General features: G+C 39.9%; 1 protein-coding gene across 6 annotated transcripts in view; it reads left to right on the top strand.

Moving 5' to 3' along the window:
• The window catches only part of LRRC56 (leucine rich repeat containing 56), a 61,053-nt gene that overhangs the window by 10,546 nt on the left and 27,250 nt on the right, over positions 1–23,257 (top strand). For 5 of the 6 annotated variants that reach the window (XM_066187794.1, XM_066187793.1, XM_066187791.1 and 2 more), the window contains exons 3-5: positions 1,562–1,677; positions 11,355–11,442; positions 18,206–18,266. In XM_066187794.1, coding sequence (XP_066043891.1) covers positions 1,562–1,677; positions 11,355–11,442; positions 18,206–18,266 — 265 coding nt within the window. Of the gene's footprint in view, positions 1–1,512; positions 1,678–11,354; positions 11,443–18,205; positions 18,267–23,257 lie in introns of all 6 variants that reach the window. The other variant, XM_066187790.1, reaches the window with a different exon arrangement.

Below are 23,257 nucleotides of genomic sequence, written 5' to 3'. Positions count from 1 at the left end.
TGGGCTTCTTCTGCCCTGATAAGTGTACAGAAGTAGCACTTACAAATCTGAGGGTTTGGTTCCTCCCTTCCTAGTGTAGGAGATTCTGCAGGGAGAGGTTTGGCGTATCATCAGTTTTTTGTTGCTGTTTTTGTTTGGATAAGGGCTGCTGGTTTTTTTTTTCTGACAGCACAGAGTCTTCTGAAATTCTTTTTATTAGGAAGTGAAGAATTTTGACTGGACTTGAGTAGTCAGAGGAAGAAGTCTTTGATCCAAACCTCTTTCACCTTCTACTGAGTCAGTCTTCTCAAGCAGAGATGACCAGCTGAGCAGTCAGAACTCCTGTTTGTCCTAACAGAAGTTACTCTTGTGTTTAACTGTTTATTAGTATGAGGAGGAAGGAAAGTGGTAATTCTCAGGTCTTGGCCACCACCGATGCTTTGTCAGCCAGTTATGATTAGCTTGATCATTTAATTACTTTTCCAGCACTAAGAATAAATATTGCTTTGCAGTGGAGAACAGAACAAAACTGCAGGTGTCCCTTCAGCAGAGCAAGACGGCTTTTCTCTAGTCTGGCCTTTTGTTGTTACAGCAGTGTTTCCAGCTGTGACACTTCCTTGTTGCCAAGTAGTAGTAAATAGCTGTATAAATCACAGTAATGCTTGTACCATTTGGGTACAGCTGATTGCTTTTTGACTCTAACGGGTGTACATATGCTTACTCTCATATTTCAAAGTTAATTGTTAATATTTCTGTGAAAGTGGTATCTTTGGGAATTGAAGAATGACCACAGTTGAAGTGCTTTATCTTCAAACTTTGTATTTCATTCCTCACTTGAAGCATGCACAATTTTATTTAAATTGTATTTTTTATTTATTTTCTCCAAGACTGCCTTCAGAACTAGACGTCAGTAGCTGTTGCCTGCCTAACCTAGAGTCAGTAACAGTGCTGGGTTGTTTGATTCAGGACAGCAAATACAGGTGGATTCTGTCCATGCTACCTACAGGCAGAGCTCAAAATGCTCGAGAGAGGTGGTGGCGTGTCTTGGTACTGGCACTTGCAGTCTGGAGTCCAGCAGAGTTTTACTGAGTGTTGTTCATGTTTCTCAAGAGGAAAGGGGTAGGTAGAGAGCCTGTGTGGATGGGAAGCTCACTGACACTGGAGAAGGGTGAGTGGAGTAGTGAGAAGGCTGGAAAGGACGAGTGTCCTGAGTTTTGTTCTCAGCTTTCTTCACTGTACAGAGCTATAGGCATGCCTGGCTTCTTGTATACCTGCAAACAACAGTTTGCTGTGAGAGCTTACACTCAAAGCTGAATGAGGCATGGGACTCGGGTAGCTCTTGAGGGTGAGCAAAAGGAAGAACATGTGTTACCCAATGCATGGCTTTGGGCTCATGCTGATTAAAGAAACCAGAAACCTGTATGTCCGTAGGCATTTTCTGTCTTGCAGTAGGAGTCAAAATAGATTTTGCTGACAGGAAAATAATAAATACGGGTAGAAAAATCAGACTGCTTGTTATCCTTTTGTTTAAAGCATGTTGTGATGGACCTGAAGTGGAATCCTGACAGAGTTTCTCATCCAGGCTCATCTGAAGACCAGGAGACTGATTTGAATTGGCAAGGCAACCCAAATCCCAGATCGCTGATTAAAGATGATGGAGAGCTGCTTATGGATGAACATCTTTCCCCCAGGAAACTGGTGAGTAGACATCCAACTTTTTAATGAAGTGGAAGAGGCAAACTGGCATATACAGAGCTGTATTAACCTTCCAACTGCTATTGTACTGATTGTGGATTGTTGCCTCTCTGACATTTAGATTTCTGCATAAAGTAGATTTTGTCTTATGAAAGTATATCAAATATTTGTCCTCCTTTCACCTTGTTTCATATCAAAAGTATTCCCAGCATGAATGTGGCTGTGTTTATTGCCAGGATTTTTGAAGCAGCATGAAGAAAAGTACAGGTAGCATAATTATAGTCTACACAGATCTCCTTAATGCCATTTGGAGTACCTTGAATCTTAGCATTAGAAAAAGAATTTACATCAATCTTGTTCTGGAGATTGGAAATGTAACTTTGAAAGCACTTTTTTTTTTTCCCCCTCTGAGTTAGTGAAATCTTCTGTCCTGCTAAGAAGCCAATTAAAATATTCTGCAAATGATCGAAGTGCTTCCAAACATGTCAAAGTGGGAGGAATTTCAAAGCATATTTGAAAACCTTGTTCCTTTTAGACTGGGGGAAATGATTTTGATACATAGCCTGTTGAAAGAGAGTAACATGCTGAAATCTTCATGAAGGAATTCACTTTGTGAAATATTTGTGAAAGAATACTTGGTTGCATATTGTACTGTACTTGCTCAGGGCTAATTAAGGGTGAAATCCTGTGGGCTGTGTAGGAGCTGACCAAATGTCACTTCTCCGTGCTAAAGGAAGGGAGAGTTGGGAGCAGAACATGAGGAGAGAGGCTTTCTGTGTTGCAGACCCACAGAAGAATCTCTCTTCTGCTGGGGAGCATTTGTGAAAGACAGATGGGGCTGCCAAGGCTGTGGTTCAGGTGCTCCCAACAGCCCAGGGTGGTGATCATAAGCATCCATAATCCCCTGTGTATCCACTGCACCAGTGGAGAGACGAGCTTCTGCAGGGAGCATATTCCAGCTGTGGGTTTACACCACTCCCTAGCCACTCCCAAACTACATTCCAGCTACCATTTTGACCATGTGCTGTAGATTAGACAGAACTGTTGTTCCCTAATTAGCCAAGTCTTTTAGTGTTTATAAAATGGTTGGAGATGCAAAAACGCCTTTCTGCTGAGTGGATATTTTAAGCATTCTGGAGAAAAAATTGTTGCATGGTTGTATGGTCTATGCCATTCACTTTCCTTGTGAGAACCTCCAGCCATTTCTTGGTCTTTTTTTAAAACCTGGCATAGAAGTGGACCAGTCTAATGTGTTTGTGGCCTACAATAGCCTGTATAAATCTGATGGGAACCTCTCAGATTAGCCTGTATTGTTAGGGCAGGAACCAAAACCCATTGGAGTAACCTAAACAGCTGCCCTCTAATTCAATCAAATCTGAATGAAACCCGTAGGAAGTTCTTTCATTAGCATGAAGTTCTCTTTCTGCTGCTTTTAGTTCACAGCAAGCCATAAGCAGAAAAATGTATGTAAGGCAATGTTACCTACATCCCATGAAGTTACTGTTTATTATTTTGTAACTTCTAAAAAAATACAGATAAGGAGTTAAATAATTGAGTTTTGCCTTTTTTGAGATTGTGGGTGTTAACATTTGTAAGGAATCTCATTTCAAAGATTCTTTCAGGTGAAGTACATGGTCCTGCTAATTTTTCTGGACACAGTTATTTCCTGCCCTGGAACCTGACATTTGTGTTGGCATAGCTGGGATACTTCCTGCTCAGAGGAAAAATTACATGACATTGTCAAGGAAACATTTATGGTGTTTATAGCTTGTTTTAATAGCATACCCCCTCTATCTATTCTCTGACCTTTTTGTTGATCAAATGGAAACCACTGCGGCCATAAATGTACTTTCTCTGGATTTTCAAATGTTCAGAATGTTCAAACATTTAATACAAAGCAAGTTTTCACATGCATAATTCTTTAAGGACCCACATGCCATTGACAGTCAAATGGTTTGAAAGGTTGCCTCGCTTAAATCAATACAATTGCAGTATCTTTTTTATTTCTTATTGTTGTGAATATTTTAGCAGTTATTGATTGTATCCGTTGCCGTGCTCTGAGAAGGAAACTAACAGACTTTTAAAATACAGGCTCACTAAAGTAAAATTATTTTACATTCAAAAAAGGGCATGGGCCACACATCTGTAGAGTTGTGTAGGCAAATTTTTGGACACCTTATGGATGTTCCTGAGGAAGGTTTTTTTTCTGAGACACATACTCATCTTTACTCCTTGTCCTCACAATGGTCTGTCTTGTACCACTTCGGTTTGAGATTGGGGAAGCTGCAAAGTCTAGTTTAGCAAACTCTGTTAAGATTGGGCACCTTGAACTGCAGCCTGCTGCCTCATTTCTGCCTGTCCATTTGACCCATTTTGCCCTTTTTCCAGGGGGCTGGCTGGCTGTTTTGTAGTGAAACCATTAGCAGTCTCCATTAGCAGTCTGCATTATTAAGAACTCTCAGACTTGTGACATTTGTGTTCCTTCACTTTTTATTCACTTGGTGCATTGTTTTCCTTCAAAGAGAGGAAAGTTTGGCTTAGACCGGTTTTATTTTCTTTCCTTTTTGCCTTCTTGGACTGTGTAGAACAAAAGACAACTTCTACAAAACCATTGGACCATTGCCCATTTTCTTCATTGTGGATCCCCTCACTTAGACTTTATGCTCATTCTCCACAAAGTTTGTTGTCTTCTGTAGCTTTGTTTCAGCATAGAGTTCAGTTCAAATCCTGTATGATTGCATATTTTCATTATGTTAACTGCATCTTCTAGTTTCTTCTTGCTGCCAGCTCTCTTGCTGCAGTATCACGTAACATCTTTTTATGTTTGAATGTCCTTCATCCAAGCTACAGGTCAAAAGCTTTTGATGCAAGAATTGGTATCGTTAGATGTCATTTTTATTCTTCTGCTAGTATCAGTATCAATTTCCTGGTGTACTCTTTAATCTTCCTCTATATGGATAGGCATTCTTGCTTTTCCATTTGTACCTGTCCTATTAATATTTTCAGCTCTATATTTTCTAGTTATTTTCCTGTTACTATTTCCCTGCTCTGCCCATCCTTATGCATGGTTGTCAGATATTGTAGAATACCAGGGTGAGCAAATTCTCACTTTGTTCTGAAAACTGGCTAACAATGGGCAATTAATTTTTAACTCTATTAGGGCTGTGACACAGATTTTTCATTAAATGTGGAGAAACTGAAATTAAGGGCGCCACCTGTCTTTAATCACATTTTTATTTTGTCCTATCAACGCCTGTCCTCTCCCTGCTGTTTGCAAAGGATCTTTTCCGGACTTCCACTAAAAGCATTCCACTTCTCAGAAGAAACTCATTTTACAAGGTCAAATGATCTTCCAGACATTGTCACATTATAAAACCCAATCACGTTTGTGTGTGATCTTTAGAGAAGAAAGGAGGTATTCTCTAATTTTGCTTTTTATTGATCCTGCTCCAACTAATCATGTTTTCCAAACTTAGGAACACGTGTTTGGATGTGGTGTTTAGTTTTGTTGCTCAGGAGGTTAGGGTGTATTTCATATGGTATGCACTCATCCTCACGGGAAAAAGAAAATGCTGGAGGGTCCAGGAACAACAGATCGGATTCTTGCTGAAATGGCTCAAGTGTTTCCCTTTTTCTTTTGCAGCAAGTTTTCTCCCAGTTGTAAGATAAATAGATTTGTGGAAAAAAACTGGACGTCAAGAAAGTGCAGAATCTTGATAAATTAGGTAGAGTAAGGGAATGGAAGTAACTGAAATTTGCCTGAATTTGGATCTGCTGAATCTTTCATTGGAAATGTAAATTTTTTTTTTTTTTTTTTTTTAAGTTTGAGGGGTCCTCTGGAGGTCTGCCAGTTTGATCTTCTGCTCCAAGCATATCTGGTTTCAAAGTTAGATCAGATTGCTCAAGGCAGCAGATAGTAGAGGTAATACTGTGAACTGAAAAAAAAAAAAAAAAATTACAGAGCCTCCTTTAGTTTCAGAGCTTTCCTTTTATTAGTTCCTCTCCTAACACTAATACCTTTACAGTAGTGAAGGCTTGTAGTTGCTATATTAGTATGCATCCTGCTACTTTGGCATCTGATGTTTTACATTCAAATTTTCACATCAGGAATCTTTGAATTTAAATGCATGCACACACTCCTGCATGCTTTTATATGAAAAAACTCAGATATTCATTTACTTTCAGCCACCAGTGCTTAACTATCATTAAATGACATTACAGTCTTGACTTTTCCATGTCCAGTGACACAATTTTGAGCAATGATTGTAGCTACTGTCTGTGTACCTGATTCCTAGACAGGAAAAAGAACTAATGCTGGGGTATAACTTGTTTTATATCTCTGTGAGGGAAAGTAAATACTTAAAACAAGTCTTCGCAAAAACCTATATAGGAATGTCCACTATCCTGTCCGCTCCTGACTGCCTATTAGTTCAGCACATAGTTGAAACTGATTTTTTTTCCTCCTACAGAAGTGACATGCGCTATGTCTGGAAGATCAGTAAACTTCCCATCTTGTTTCTGGTTCCCTACATGCCTGCTGAAGTTTGCAATAGTTAGATTTCCCAGCAACTTGCCACATCAGATCCTTAATACTGGTTTAAAAAAGGGTGTCAGGACTGTCAATCCCCGGCATGAGTCAGTGAGGAGCTGAACTGTAGATAGCAAGACTAGGCAAGGGCCTATCCATGTGGATCTGCTGGCGTGACCTGGGGCCTTCTGCACAAGAATAAAGTCATCTTTATTAATGCATCCACCACTACTTAAATTTCATATCTGCTGCCCTCATCTACACTTCCCATATAACCCAATAAAATCTCTTTTTGTAGTACCTAGCTAATCTCTTCATCTGAGCTGAGAGAAGAATGTATTTATGTGGATATGCAGAACGTAGTGAAATACAGCTAAATATTTTAGTTATGGGCATCTGCAGCATTTAGCCATTTTGAAAGGAAGTTTGGATGTGGGGCCACAGAGAAGTTCTGTTCCCTTTCATTGAATCACTTAAGGCCTGTTAATTTGCAAATATTTTTCTTTTTAGGAAAAAAAAAGTCATACTTTTAGCAATTTTTTTGTGAAGGAGAGATTATAATTGAGTTGGGAATTTGAAAAAAAAAAAGGCAATTAACACATGAATGGACACGAATCTAGAATTTGCATACAGGTGTAGCATTCAAAGAGAACAAGCTCACCACTCAGGAATTCCTGTCTTAGCCAAATTAACCAGGATCAGCAAAATAAATGCACAGCTGAAAATATTTCTCTGACAGCTGCATGCAACTTGTTCTTCAGCAACATGCCTACTTTTCTTAGAGTATTTGAAAAATCTAGGTAAGAGAGAAGACATCAGTTGTGTATGCCAGTTTTGACTGAACACATACTATTTGCCAATTAAGGAATTTCCACATAGCTGCAAGTGGGACTTGAACTGGATTTCCCATCATCCCCAGTTGGGAAGCTCTGCAAGCACAGAAGTATTTCTCACTTGGAATTCTTTACAGAATACTTACTGGCTTTTCTTGTCAGTCAGAGAAGCTTTCCAAACCAGTGCACAGTCCCCAGTTGGCCACACATTTGGCCAGGCATTTTGCATGGTGGGAATGGTTTGTGAAGCATCATGGACTTGCTTCTTAAAATATCAGCTAAATTATTTACCTATAGCTTCTTCATGAAAAATAGTTTTACCCCCATTTTGAAGAAGGTGAAAAAATGTAAAGTAATCTTTATTCGCCTTTGTTTAACTTACCCTGTATTCAAAGTATCTTCAAAGATTTGTGCCGTGCTTTACCGTGGAAATGTCTCCTTTCAAATAAACAAATTTACAGTGGAGTGTAAAACTGCTTCTCAGAATCAACATTTCAGGCCACCTCCTTGAATGTGATGTGCCAGGAAGATTTTGATGTTTGATTCTTCAGAAAACATCTCTGTCTGATACCTACCTTGCAGGGCTGCAGAAGGGTGGCAAGCAGAGTCCTCTCTGAAAACCAACATTCAGCTTAGAATTATATTGGTTTTTTCAAGGTATCTTTTTGACCTAGAATAACTGTGAATATATCCCACTCTTTGCCTAGAACTGATTGTTGGTCCATTTCTGTTTGCTCTATGTGGAAGCTGAGCAGCTGGAAACAACCAAACACCTAGATGGTGCAGCACCTCCATGTCTGTAAGCATTCCTTGGGCACAGGCAGAGACACTCTGTCCCTGGCTGTCAGAACAGCCCATTAAGCTATGGGCAGGCAGTCATTACCTGAAACCACAGTGGGACACCTCTGAATTAGGGCAGGAGCCTGTCCTAGACCCGGGATGGCCCTAGGAATGAAATGAGACAGAGCACTGTAGCATCACTTCTGTCCACATGGTGCCAGACATCTCTCTGTCCAAACTGATGACCCCTTCAGTGTGTTGGGTCATGATTTTTTTATTTTCCTCTTGCCACAAAATTAATGATGACCCCTTCAGTGTGTTGGGTCATGATTTTTTTATTTTCCTCTTGCCACAAAATTAATCCAAAATATCCCTCCTTTCAGATTTGGATGAAGGTTCCCATACTTTGACGTTAAACAACAGCACAAATAAGAGATCCTGTTAAATAGGTTTCATCTTTTTACTGAAATGTTTTCATGTCCTTCCCTAAATGTCCTCCACTCCTGGTGTCAGAATTTTAGCTGTGACATGAGAAGTATTTCACTTGCAGGTGCCCCAGCATGCCAAGAATGGTGTCTGCAGAGTAGTACTGTCCTATCTTCCACAGGAACCATTCCCCACGTATCCTCTTCTTGAACTGCTGCCCTGGCCTTTGCTTGCTGACTCGCTTGCAATCAACCCCTGGGGTCTCAGTGCTCTTGTGTCTTTAAATAAGCTCATGTCCTCCACCCAAGGGCATTTTCCATTTCCTTCATGTACTACACTAGCTTGTGCATCCCACAGCAAATTGGTTTCAAGCTGTCCCAACATCTCCTCGCCATCAGCAGATGGAAGGACAGTGATTGCCATAGAGACTCTTGGAAATGCAGAAGAGGGAGGTGGGCATCGAGAGTATATGGTGTTCGTTGCATCTGGTTAGCACATGCTTGAAGGCAGCTATCTATAGTTCAAAGAGCTGGTGATGACAGCCAATAACCCTTTCCAGCACTGCAATCACAGTTCTGCCTGTTGCAGTACAAAAATACGGGTGCATTAAGTAGCTCATCTCTCAGACAGTGGAAAAGGTACAGATAGTGGATCAGGAAGAGGGAAAGGAGGGTAAGGAATGACATTGGTAATCCCTGGTATGAGAAAGAGAAATATGGAACCCTAGATGAGGAGAGAATGTAACTTCATGCAGGTTTTATACTTGGATTTTGAAAAAAAAAAAAAAGATCAGGGAGCAGAACTGTGAAGGGGGGCTGTCTGGAATACAGCAGGGGAAGGAAGCATGCAGGGAACTTGCAGACAGCAAAGGAGAAAAGGACAAAAAAAGGTGCAAAGGCTCCTTGGGGTATCAGGACCTTTTGCTACTCAGCTGACAAAGTGTGTGACCCTAGGCTTATTGCTTCTTCTGAGACTTCTTCCTCTTCTGATGTAGGCTCTTAAAACTATTTTGATGGCAAGCAGGGAGGTATTTTTCAGAAGCTTCTTCCTTTAATGACAGTGAGCTTGCATCCAAATCGAGCAATGCGAGTGCATGGTTTTATGCCAGGACATCAGCTAGCTCTCATTTCACACGTAATCTCGTGCTATGTGACAGACAGTGTCATCTGCTCACAAGGGTTACTGCAAAATGTGTCTTGCCATGAGGGATCTTGTGTTCGTTTGGAGAGAGAAAGCAGTCTGTAGCTGTTAAGTTTGCTGCCTTTGCAAGAGCAAAACACATTTTGTGGTGGCTGCATATGGGGATACAGTCTTAGAGGCTTTCTTATGTTCAGCCTGCTTAAAAATCACAGTTTTAAAAGAAAAGATTTAAAATTAGATTAAAAAATACTTTTAAGCATAATGTTTTTAAAATAGTTCAAAAGCAGTTGAAGATACTGGATAATTCTGTTTCTTAGGAGTACAAGTCAAGACCTTATAAAGGGGGACAGTTTTTCAAGAAGGGATGCTCAGCTTTTTCTGGAAGCCATGTCCTTTTGAATTGCCATCTCAGTTACACTCAGACTGGTTTTGGTCCTTTGTAAGAGGATGTGGAGCTGTCAGCAGAAGTTGCAGCCTCTTGTGCACATTAAAAATGTTACCTAAGGAGCAGGAATGTTGCAACCATCATTTTTTCCTTGCAAAATTAACTGGATATCCTCGTGGTTATTTTTTCTTCCCAAAACTCATAAGCAGAGGTCATCCTACACATTCCCTTCTAATGAATAAGTTCTCCCTTATTAAAAAACCTAAAGAATGCTGTCGCTTTTTAATAGTGTTGTAGCTTTTTAATTTGTCTCCTGTACATGGTGATTACTGAATTACTTTCTGCCTTCATCTCAAGGAAAGGCCCAAAAGGTTGATGACAATACTTTCAACCCCTGCTCTTGGTTGCATCATTGAGGAGGAAACTCTGATGCCGGGGTCAGGCAGTTCTTTGAAGTGGACATCTTCAGCCACACATCTTAAGTATTTTGACACAGAAAGGTGAAAATTTAGAAGTTTCATACTACATATAGCATCAGCAATTTCAGGCAGTTAGTGTCACAAGTAAACCTTGCTTCTTATTTCTCAAGAATTGTTTCAGACTCCTCCATGAGCCACTAAGCAATGAGGAAGAAAGGATGCAGCTCTTCTGGTCTGCTTTGTTGAATTCATGCAACTAAACTGATGCAAAGGAGGTGTTGGGATATGCACCCTGAATGAGAGAAGCTGGGTCATAGGAAGAAATAGGGGATGAGGGCAGTGGTGAGATTGCTTCAGCTCCTTGTGGAGTCGCAGGCTCGCATCTCGGGATTTCACAGCCTTGCTGTTGTTTTTACTGACAGTCTTAGAGCTTCTCTCTCTCCTCTGCGTATAGCTTCTGCTTGTTTTGTTCCTCCTGCTTACCTCTGCCAAGGCAAAATATTGTATGTATTCATCAACACAGACTTTAGGATATTAGGAAAGAGTCTGCATTCACGCACATCCTTGCTTAATGCAATGGTTCATCCCATTACTACAACTTTGTAGAAATAATGAAGGATTTTGAAAGGCTCTAATTCAAAGAAAGCCTCTAATTCAAAGAAATTCATAAGTCTTGTAATTAATGTGGTGTTCTTTCAGAAAAGTGAGCTGCTTGAGCTAAAATCATGTTTCTTTTCATTGTTTTGGGTTAAAAGGTAAACAGCGTGTTTTGTTGCATTTTACTACCAGCGCCTCTTGAATTACAGGTGATGTTTAAGGTTAGCACTTTCTGTCTGCTGAGGATTAGTGCAAGACTAGTGCAGACCTTAAAGCATGGACATACTGTTTAAATGAAGCTAGCTGGCATGTAGGTCTGTTGTTGGTTTGCAGCTTGAATGTAACCCTGAGCCTTGACTCTAAGCAATGTATAAGTTTGGGGAGACTAGAGTATTTTAGGGCTACAAGGAAGAAAGGTCTTCAAATACTGCATTCATTTCAATGGGATTGCACATTTAGCCTTGTTGAAATACATGTTGGCAAAACACTGGCTGAAAATCTGCACCTTTTTGCTGCTGTGACATCTGGTTTATTGCATGAGAGTACATATATATTTCTGCTTATCTTTACAGAAAAATTTGGCAGGGGTAGATGATCTGAAGCAAGTGAAGGCCCTAGAGATGCGAGTAGACACCAGAGAGATCAGCTTGGGGAACTTTGGTAAGAAAACACTTCATTTTCTGCTCATCTTGCATCTTTTATGGTGTTTTGACTGGGCATTCACTAATGAACAGCCAGTGAAAAAGTACTGTCCTTCTCAAGAGTTCTTGAAACAGGATCTCCTTGTACCTCACATTCCTTGATCTGTGTCTTCTTGTGTGAGGCTCTGAATAGGACTGGAAACTCTGGCAATGGGATGAGTGATGACTTCTGTCTAAAGCCCATTAGTTTGGACAAATTTTTCTCATATGATATGAGCATTTACTCTTGTCTCTAGTGAAACAGAAGCCAAAGGTCAGCTTCTCTCCACTCTGAGATTTCCCAGTGACTGAGGAATTGCCAGTGGTATCAGGTATCATGCTTCCAGCAGCCTGTCTTTGCACCCTCTACGGCCTCACTGAGCTGTGCTGGGAAATGAGCTGGAGGCAGGTCCTGTAGATACAGCATTTTGATGAGCCCCAAACAACCCTAAGACTTGTCATTCATTTTTATGTCATCATCACTGAACCAGGGAAGTGAGAAGTACCAAAGGAATTCCCTCTGTAGCAGAGTTAACTCTGACAATATAAAGCCTTCCATTTTTTTTCTAGTACTAGCAGTCATTTTCTGTCATGTGGATTCCTACCACACCAGAGTCCGTCTTCTGCTACATTGAAGCTGAGTAACTACTGCAGAGTAGTATTTTCGGTGCTAAAAAGGAGCCATGTCCCCAAAACTGTGTACTGGTGCTTTCAGACAAGCAGTTAATTTTTCATGTGCAAATGACTAGTGCAACAGCTAACTAGCTTTAGTGGGTCTTTTGATGTCTAGTTGTCAAGAATGGTTGAGCAAGAACAGTGAAGGGGGCTTTTGTTTTGTATATGTAGCCCCTTTGTGTTGGTTATTCTGTTTATTTCACGAATAAATCTCTTTCTCATAGGCACTTGATAATTTAAGGTAAATTACATCCGTTTCTTTCAGAGATCATAATCTATTCAATCATGTTTCCTCCAGTTGATAAGGAAATCTCATTATACCATTTCTATGATGCTCAAAAGTGTGCTCCTATTCCTATGCCGTTTTACATTAGCTGTGACAGGCCAGCAAAATGTTTCACCTTCATCACTCTCTACTTCCTTTTCATTACTGGAATAAATCCCTTCTCCTCCCCTCTTTGGCCCTCGTTGGGTTTTTGCAACCTTTACAGAATACAAAATACAGAACACTATGTCCACGATGCAAATAATTTTCATCTTGTTTATCTCCCACTGTTCACACCAAGAGTTGGGCCTTGAGGGCCATAAAAATCAGCCCCTGCAGGTCCCCACTGCTTTTGAGAATAACAGAACATCAAGACCAGTCTGAATTTCCTTCTGTTCTTTTTTCTTTTTTTAAGGTGCGCTTCTGGGTTTTCTTCCTGTGAAAATCTCTTTGCAAATGCCAGTAGGTAGCTAGGGCAGGAGGCTTACCTCAGTTCTTTTTGTTTTCACATGGCAGATGATTTTTAGGCACATGGACTAAGGCCTCAACGTTTAGGGGTTTGCAGAGCAGTTTGCACCTCCTCTGTGAACGCAAGCAAGACTGCTGTTGAAGATGCTGGGCTCATTGCTTGCTCCCTGCGGGCTGCCTGCCCCTGGAACTGTGCAGCTGACCTGGTCTGTGGTCACAGGGGTCTGGAGAAATAGCCTGAGGAAAAGAGTAGGGTAAGAATCAGACCAGCTGCAATGGCAGATGTCCAGTGTGGCAGGATGAAAAGTTTTCCCTCTATTAGGGCAGTCAAGCAATAGGAGTATCCGGAGAGGTTTGGAGACTTCCTCCCAATAGGTTTTCAAGTGAGTGAAGACCTGAGCACCCTGATCTCACAGACAACCTGGCTCTGAGCAGGATGCTGGGCTTGAGACCTCCAGCTGTTCCCTCCAACCGGGACTGCTCTGTAATTTAGTGTTTCTTTTGCATTTCAAACCTGGCTAATAAGCTTTCTTTATGCACATACTAAACCACTTCACCTTGCTCTCACTGTATTCCTTAGTTGTAGAAGGTGGCTCTTATCATCATCAAGTAGTTTGGATCATCAGTCCGCACTCAGTAACCAATATTGTTTAGACTGATTTTTTGTGTAAGGATAAAATAAGCCATGCAAGGTCTTAAAAGACCAGGTGAAAGTGTTAAAAGCTGTGAGACTGAACATAACTGAGTCACCTGGGACCTTGCAGCACTCAAATCCCAAATTTACACCACAGTTTTTACTTGAGAAACATTTCAAGGTTCACAGTCTATGTTACAGACTGGAACACAAACACTCATGACTCCAAGATTTCCAGAGTGATTTGAAACTTGTTGCTTGATGTTTTTCTTGAGACCATTCCACTTTGGGATGTGCTAAACTTTAAAGCACCCTCCTGTTAACCTTGCCCAGTTTGTCAGGTCTGCCTCTAGAAAATGGCATGGCATGGTGGGGAGGAAGAGTTACTTTTCTTAGGGACAAGGTGTGGGCTAAAACATGAAAAGACTGATACTGAAATATTTTTATGTGATGAGTTTTAGAATTAGGAAAAGACTTTGTGCCAGTGCTTAAATCTGAATCTTTGCAGGGTTTGGGGTAATTGCTGTATTCTCTAGCTGTTTTCAGTGCACCTTGCTGAGTGACAGATGAAATACTGAACACCCTGGCAAGTCTTGTATCCAGCTTGCGTATCTTGGAGTTGATTTCTGTGCTCCTCAGCTGCATGTAGACCTCAGTTCATATTTAAACAGAGGGACTATTTCCTTTTCATTAGCTTATCCTGTCAGTTTTGATTGCTGACAGGTATGGAATTGCATTCATGACCGGCTCATAGAAATTCCTGTTGAAAATAATGGTGGGGTGGAGTCATTTAAGACACTACATAGTCCTCTTATTTCTAAGTAATTTTAATAGCTCCAAATCAAGTTACCCACAGTGCTGTTCGCTGGTCCTAATTGAATTGTTGCCTGCTGGTGGCCAGACTAAGTTGATTACGTGTCTGGAGATTGCCACTTCCCTTGCAGGCGTTTTATCAAGGCAAAGCTCTGCCAGGGGTTCAGGAGTAGCCATGTGCTATTTCTCACGCAGGATCGTCATCTCTCTTTCCTCTTGCCCTGTTTGTTGGCACTCCTGGTGCAGAGCTGGGACACCTTTGCTGGCAGCCAGCGTGGCAGCAGCAGGTGCTTGCATGGGCAGGGAGCAACACAGAGGCTGGAAGAGCGAGTCTGACGTGGGTGTTCCTGCCCAGGATGGTCTTGGCTTTGCTGATGCTGACAAACTCGCTGAGCAAGGCTTGGACAAGCCCTCCAGCAGGGCTTGGGCAGGGTCTCCAGGAGTCACAAGTATGTACTGGGGCAGTGTGCTTATGTGAAACCCCTCACTGATGTGTTTTCTGTGAGATCCCCATCTCAGGTAGCTCGACTGCAGCTGCCGTGGGTTTGCCTGAAAGGGCTGTGGGCTCACCTCCAGTTGTATTGCCCAGTTCATCCCAGAAATGGGCAAAAATCGCATGTGTAGAAATAGCATCAAAGTGATGTATCTTACTTGGTCAAAAACAGCTCAAGTGAACTAGAGACTGCTTAATTTGCATATCAGGTTGGTCTTGCTAGAAATGTACAGCCTGTTTTGTGTCGTGGGATCAACAAAGCACAGTCGTTGCCTGATGCCAGTGCAGGCATTTGTCAGTTGTTTTTCACTAGTCCTTATTCCAAAAGACACAACAAGTCCAGCCACAATGATTTTTTTTTTTAGCAATAGAAAAACAAAGATATGATGCTACCTAAAGAATGAGCGTCAGAAATAGAAGTGTTGTTACTTGCAGAATATATTAAAACTGGCATTTTGGCTGCTTTCTCTTTGCTCCTAGTCAGTTTGCTGAATGTCACCTGCTGTACCAAGGTATCTTGGAAAGACATCTTTGTTGCTACCCTGCTTGTGAAGTGCAGCACTTCTAGCAGTGTTGTTGAGTGTGTCTATCACTTTTATTCACCTAACTTGCACTTTGATTTCTTTCTGCCCTTCATTTAGTTTTGCTCCACTGGTACAGTAGAATAGTTTAACACTAGTATATTGTTGGTGGTTAGTAATTTCATAGCCGTGTAACGAAACCGGTCTTTAGTGAAAGGGAATTGTAGACAGATGAGATAACACTGCTCGTCATTCTGAATTCTCAGCCTTGTCCTGCTATCATCAGTGTTTCTGTGCACCATTCTTGTTTTTAAAAATCAAGATTATTCAAAGGAAGGCAGTTTCAAGATAAGGAATATACCACGTGTACTTCTAAAATTAATATTAGAAGTTAATACTGTTGTACTTTAGAGTATTTTTATATATTAGTATCATGTGTCCTTGCTCTGAGAAAAGATACCATGAGGGCTAAAATAAAAAAAAAATCAGAAATACACTCTTACATTGGGATAAGTATCTTGTCACCTTCATTTTACAATTTTCTCTTCCTAATTTAAAATTCTGGCTTCTAATCTATTTATAAGGATTTGGGATTATGAAAACCAGAAAAATCAATGGAACAATGAATTCTTAGCACCAAAGAACAATTACATATCGATAGGAAACTTAAAGGAGGGAAGAACCTGCAGACTTGCAGGAATACATTGCAGAATATTCCTGGCAGAGTTTTGTACCACCACACATTGTATACTTCTATTTCAAGCTAGTAAACCACACATTAAAGTGTAACGCTTTACGAGTTCCCAGAGATAGATTGTGCCAAAGTGTAAAAAAAAAAATCTGAGATGGAGGATCAAGTTACAATAATGAACTAACCAGATGTGAAAATTGCATTTTCAGCCTGTCACTCGGCCTCTTTGGATCCTTTAATAGTTGCTTCTTTCCTGAACCAACCCTAAATGCATTCAGTGAAAAGCTTTTTCTTGGGCAACTCTCTCCATTTCTCTTGACTCCTCAAGAAGACTGAAATCTTCTGCTCAACAGTAGTCCCTAAATTCCTTTGCCTTGTAATGCTTTGCAACAGCCTTTGCTTGGTAACCCTTTTACCTCTCTTACTGAATCCATGGCACTACTGCTCAGTTTTGAGCTGGGACTGGGGATGCTGCCACATCACTCTCATTTTTTCCTTTAACACTTCAGGGGATGTCATTGAATTTCTCCATCCTTGTCAGAAACAGGATGGTAAATTTCTAGAGTCTAGTTGTTTTTTTGTTGTTTTGGGTTTTTTTGGGGGGAGGGGGAAGGGGGTGGAATTTCTAAGGGCATGATTTATATCTGAGGGAGTCTTTGCTCAGTAGCTAGTATGACTGCTGTGAGTAATTAACAAAGATCCTCATATTCCCTCTGCCAGGACTCCAGATTATTTTGTTGTCATTTTTACATGTAAGCATATAAAACTTGTTTGACATGAGAAACCATACCCTGCAGGATGAGGACTGTGTGTTCTAATTTGATCTTCAATTTTTTGTGGATTGTGGAAAATGATTGACAAACAAGGCCAAATAAAAAAATCACACGATGTGTTTCGAATTTTTGTATTTTCAAAAGTTCTTTGCAAAGACATGATCTTAAATACTTGCAGTACAACATGAAGATCAATATGTGCATTATGATCACTCCAGAATAACATGAGATGTAGATAATGCTTCTATTAAGACATGATTTATTGAAATGTTTTTGCCATAAATGCTCTTGTTCTGTTTGGGGAATGAACAACATGACCTCCTTTCTTGCTTTTGAGATCCCACTCCCCTTTCTTTTTTTTATCCTCTGCAAAGCACTCAACTGGTGTCCTTCTGGACACTGGTAAATCATCCTTGCCAGACAGTGATTACTCAGAGAACTCATAAAAATATTTGCTGAGAATACATTTGAATGTTTCAGCAATGATCCAGTTTGTCTAAAATTGGTATTACTTCTACATGGTTGCATGTTATACTGAAGGATACTCACCAACCTTGAGTAAACTCTACTAGTGGGAATGGGTAAACATTTGCTACTATGCATAAGAAATGGTTTCTGAGACTTGAGCTTATGTCTAAATTATTCTGTAGCTCAGAGGGATTTGGTGTATGATTTTGGTTCAGAGTTATCTTTAGAGTGAACCAAAGAGCCAAATGTCTTTCAGGGATATGAAAAAAAAACCAACCCCATTAAATGGAGTAATAACAGAATACTGAGGCTTTTATAGGTGTGAAACTTGTACAATTCAAGGGTAAACAATTGCATCCAGAAAATTAAAAAAAGAAAGCAATGCTTTGCAAAATGTAGCATTTGGAGAACCTGTGAACTATGAAAGATGATGTTGTGACATGGAACATTTTGTGTTTGCTGTTTGACTTAAAGTTGTATTTTGAAGAAGTGTTCCTTGGCTGTGTATCCAGTAAGTCCATCACTACTTGCCATTAAATAGGTCATGGAATGCTATACTCTAAAGTATCCCTTAGCTCTGCAGAGTATCACTCAGTTAAAAGTCAATCAGGATGGGGAATCGGACCAAAGAAAACAGACACTCATCAAGCCAATTTCTTTTGTTGTCAGTCTGGCAAGGTGCCATATCAGAATTTCCAGTGAGAGGTTCAAAAATTGTAATTGGGTAGTCATGCAGACAATACGTACATGTTTCAAAAATGCAAAGGATGAAATATTTTTTGAGTGAAATAATCTCATTGATTTTCTTAGAAGTCCAGCACAGGCCTGGCAGAAACAGCTAAGAAATGCTTATAGAATTAGATGCTTCAACTTGTAATTGTCGTAAATTTCCTTTACTTTAATCCCATGTCCTCAAAGTGATTCTTTATTCTGTTCCCACAGGTGTGCATCTGCCTAATCTGAGAGAACTGAAGTTGAACAATAGCTTGCTTGTGTCTGTGAGGTAAGAAATTAATGATTCCATGAAATAAATATAAAGAATAACAGCCCTCAATTTTGTTTACGTGCTAAAATCTTCATTTGTGCTGCTTTCACTCCTTCCATTTCTCCATGCTATGGTAATGGATGAGGTCATGAATAATGCTCTACTACCACAGAAGTTTAAGGACGGGGCTTGATCTGGAATAAATCAGTGTAGCTGCCAACAGTGCCAATGAATTAGCCCTAGTCTGCACCAGGGAAGTTCCTGCTGTGCTGAAGTCCATGGAAATTTGTTTCACATTTAAAAGGAGCTAAAAATTCCCCTCTTATCTATGTCTGGGTGCTTGGATTTCAGTGTTTCAGCCTTTGGGCTTTTACTGTGCACAGTAGCCTGCTCTGTACAGGTCAGACCAGTTCCCCAGCTGATGAAAATCACTTTGGCTTTACTGAAGTAAATGGGATCAGGTTTATGAGAGCTGCTGTGAAGCCTGCATGTCCCTAGCTTGCTGGGCTGCATGAAAACATCACATTTTCTCCCAGACAGCTGGGGGGAGTTGTTTGGTTGGAAAGGTAGAAGTGAAAACCATCGCAATGAGGAGGCAGAGCTGTGTTCTCTCTCCTGTGCTGATATCTGTATTACCCTTGCTAGTCAATGCAAAGTGGAAAACCACAGTTCCTGTCAGAAGAGGGCTGTGTAAAAGGCTCTGTTTTAAACAGGACTGCTCTCTGGCTTTGTATGGCTATCTGCTGAAGTCATGGGGGAAAAAGTAGTGGGCTTGCCAGTTCTTGTTCAGGGAACATGTTCTGTCATAAGAAATGGCAATAAATTCTTCTTGGTCTCTTTAAAGTATCCAATGGACTTCAGTTGCTATGCTTTGATTTTATTTTCCCTTGTTTTGGTGATGAGATGAAGTATCTGCCATCTAAATTTTGTTTTTGTCACCTTCTAATCCATAACATGTAAAAGTGGTGAATCTACATTGTTACTATTATTTTAATAGCAACCAACCATTGTCATAAGCATGAAATTGCTCCATTATTGCAATGGAGGAGTAAGTAGTGGGTGAAAAAAATTAAATTTTGACAATATTAATAGATATTATATTAAAAAGAAAAAATACAAGAAGTGGCTTTTAGTTTGATCAAAACTCCATATTCTCTTAAAGTGTGTCAACAGAAAACCTATTTATCAGTTCTGTTGGTACTGAATATAAGAATGCAGTTCAGGAAAACGAAACTGTTTGACTCATGATTTTAGCAGGATTTTGCACCTCTGTATTCTGAGACTCTAATTTCTCAGTGGCAAACCATTTTCTTTGACCTGACACCCTTGTGGACCTTGATGCAGGGAATGCTCGGTCTCAGGCTGAGTTTTGATTTGATCTATTCTAATGTAAATATGTTTGGGCTTGGATAGCAAGTCTAATACTGTGATGATTCCCAGGCACTCCAGCCCCAGGAGAAGCTACCTGCTCCTCCTTCTGTGTGCCACTTAAATGCAATTGTCAGGGAACAGGTAAAGGAAGAAGATTTTGTTAGCTCCTCCAGACGTGAACTCAGTCTGTATAGTTACAGCAGTAGCTTTGCTTTATTAATTCCCATCTTTGACAAGCTGTCATTGATAAACGCAGATCATTTAAGGGCACATCCCATGCAAGCACAGCCTTGTATTTGAACTTTATTTTTGGATGTCTGTACCATGTCAATTTAATGCCCTTTAGAGCAACATTGCTGCCAGAGCAGCAGTGATGCCTGCCATACCTAATGTAACATACTTAGTGTAACCATTCTAGAGGTTGCTGCCATTTACTCCAAAATTCAGAATCATATTTCTTAATTAATCTTGTTGATATTTGAATTCTATCCAAAAAAAAGTTATTATTTTGTTTTATTCAACCAAACGCTTGCAAATGAGGCTTTTGAGGATGACAGAATAAAATGTTCTTCCTTCTTACTGAAAGTAATTCCCACAGATTTTGCCAGCCATAAGGTCAGAATCATTGTGGTGGTAATTTGAAAATGGGCAGCAGATAATAGGAAATGTCTTGTAAGGACTGACTGGAAGATTGGTTTTATTTACTGAAAAGAAAGCAAGGACAGAAAAGCAGAAAAAAGATAGAGGGTGTTTTGTATATACTTGGGATGCTAAAAGCAGACATTCTTTTCATTCTATTTTATGTCATAAAAACATATTCTGGTGAATGATTATGAAGAAAAGGCTGTCAGTGTGCATGCATGAGTCAGTAATAAGATGGGAGACTTTGTGTTTTGTCACTTTATTTTTATTTCATCTTGTCTAGCAGAGTAGGATTACCTAATTGTTTTGGGATGAAATGGAATTAAAACTTTTCTTTTTTTTTTCATTTTGAAAATCAAAGAAGAATTGACTTGGTAGATATCAAAATGAAGGTTTATCATCCTGAGTTTAGTTAGTGATTTTTTTTTTTTTTTGAGGCATTTATTCCTGTCAGCCTCACATAGGAACTTAAGTTGTGAGGATGCTGAGGTGTGCATTGCCAGGCAGTGGAAATCAAAGGAGTCTTGTTCTGGCAGTGAGGAGTCAAGGTGTTCTTGTATTACAATCTTCTATGAGAGAGCAAGGCTTGCTAGGTCAGTGAGTTTGGCTATTGGCTTTTCCTGGTAGTTCCTCAAGAAGTTGTGATTCCTTTGATGGGGAATGTGTTTGAGCTACCTTACTTGTAAATTCATGGTCCTTCCCCAATCCTCCTAAAGCTTGCATTACTTTTGAATACCTGAAACTTTGAAAGGATATCATTATCAACTATTTCATTTAATCCAAAAGGAAAATATATCCAAGTTTATTTGCAGATAATTGATCTTGGTGGTTGAAAGGAAATTTCTTTCTTGGCTGATTCTGGGTTTTGGTTTTCTACTGGCCCTTTGCTGAAGGGAACGGCTCTGGAAAATCCAGTGTACTGTGAAAAGAAAATAGTTCATAGTGTTGTTGATTTTCTAAACCACAATAATTTCATTGTGTCCTTGTTTGGTGACCTTCACCCATTTGCTAGCAACTCAGAACTTTTAGATTTATGAACTGATAATTGAGCATGAAAAGTCAAGCCTGTTCTGAACAGTGCCTATTAAAATCTGCCTTGTTTGTTTGTCTGTTTGTTTGTTTGTAGTTTTTCTGGGGTTTTTTTTGTGATGGCCGTGGTCCTCATTTTTTAAATGCTTCCAGTAAAAGAACTATATTCCAAGGCAAATGAATTTCTTCTTCTGCTTTGGCATGTAGCCTGTGTATTTTTTTTATCAGATTGCTTTTATTCTCAATTCAGGGATGAATGAAAAGATCTGTTTAAAAGTATTTAGATAGATATCTTTATGAAAGGGCTTTTAAATCAGATAGGGGAATCTTGGGACCTGGTTCACGTAAGTTTCCAGAAGAAGCTGTTTCAGCAGCTGAAGTTAATTTCCTCCCATTCACCACAGCACATTGTAGCCAGCAGAAGAGTGATCTACTCTCAGGGCTTCTCAAGCAACTGCTTCTAACAGAGAGAGGCTGTCATATTTTGAGTGAGATGAAACGCAGAGACTGCAAAGTGTGGGGACAAAAGTGAGTATGGAGGATATAAGGAAAGCAGATTTTCTTCTTCCACATTGAGTTAACATTTCATTGCTGCAGTTCTCTGACTGGTTTTGCACTATTGCAGAAGCATCCCCCAGAAAAAGAGGGAAGTAATCCTGGTCTGTTTCATCTGGTAAAATCGTCAGCAGGTTCAAATGAACAAGGTGCAGAGTACATTCAAAATCAACAGTTCTTATGCTTTTATAAGCCTCAGGTTTTTGTTTTGTTTTGTTTTGTTTTTTTTAACAGCAGCTCCCGGAGACAAGACTAGCAACATAGGAGTCTCTTTATTCACATTTTGGAATGTTTTGAGCCCTCTTGGCTGTGAAAAAAATAACTGTAAATATGAACCAAGTGATTTGAGTAAAGATTTTGCTGATCATTTTATGACTTTTAAGAAACCAGAGCCAAACTAATTCTTTCTTAATTCAGGGTAAGGGCTCTAAAGTAATGTTTAAAAGTATTTTTGAGACTTGAATCAGGATCTTTAGGTATTTTAACTTAGCAATAAACCTCCTTTTAACCCAAAAGAGAGTTTAAGGAAATATAATATCTCATGTTTTTAAAGCCACAAGAAGTTTGCCTTCAGTGGTGTTGCTCACAAGCTGAAAATTAAACATTGGTCCAATTGCTTTGCTGGATCTGGATCAAGTTACGCCATCTTGTATGAGACTGAGCCATGACACTGATCACCCCAAAGTCTGATGCGCTGCTGATAGTGTGTCTAGGCACCAACTATATTCTGGATAGTTCTCCCTCAAACAAGAGGAACAAGGGGGCATCATTCCCCTAAATTTGCTTTTTGCCCTTGTCATTACTTATTCCTTTCTGTCTCTTTTTTCCCTCCACTTTTATCCCTCCTTTTTCTTCTGCTTGTCATTTCCAATCTTTTGCAATTACTGGATTACTATGTTTGATATACAGTAACATGTACATAGATACATAGATATCACATGTTAAAGCAACGGGTTTTGTGCAGCAAGGATCAGCATTGCTGTTATGATATTTAAAATCCCCAAATAGTTTCTAAAATCAATTCAGCTTGCATTACAGGTGCAAATGTTTGTCAACAGATGATGTATTTGTGTTACAGCAGTGTCTTACTGTGTTTAGCGAGGAATCAGGGTGCTCTTGCTCTAGGTTGTTCTTACAAATGCAGTCAGAGAACCACTGCTCTGATTTGGTCAGGGTGAATCCCTTCATATCCTTATTTCAGCACCCAGAGCATCACTGTTCACTTTCATATTCACACTTCAGGATGGGGAAAGCATTTAATTTCAAATGCAGGCTAGTTTCTGTAGGAAGTGTTCCTGTTAATTCTTTTCTGTAGCTGGACTGAAAGTCCTTCAGCAGTTAAAGTTGTTATGAAGTCTGTCTTAAGAACATATTCTTTGAGGACTTTGAATGCTTTCCAGGAGCTAGGAAAG

The sequence above is a fragment of the Chamaea fasciata genome, unplaced genomic scaffold, assembly GCF_029207755.1.
Source record: "Chamaea fasciata isolate MVZ Bird 193981 ecotype frontalis unplaced genomic scaffold, bChaFas1.0.hap1 SCAF_7, whole genome shotgun sequence".
NCBI classification, from domain to species: Eukaryota; Metazoa; Chordata; class Aves; order Passeriformes; family Sylviidae; genus Chamaea; species Chamaea fasciata.
The sequence above is the reverse complement of the archived record's forward strand: the minus strand, read 5'-3'. Positions and strand labels throughout refer to the sequence as shown.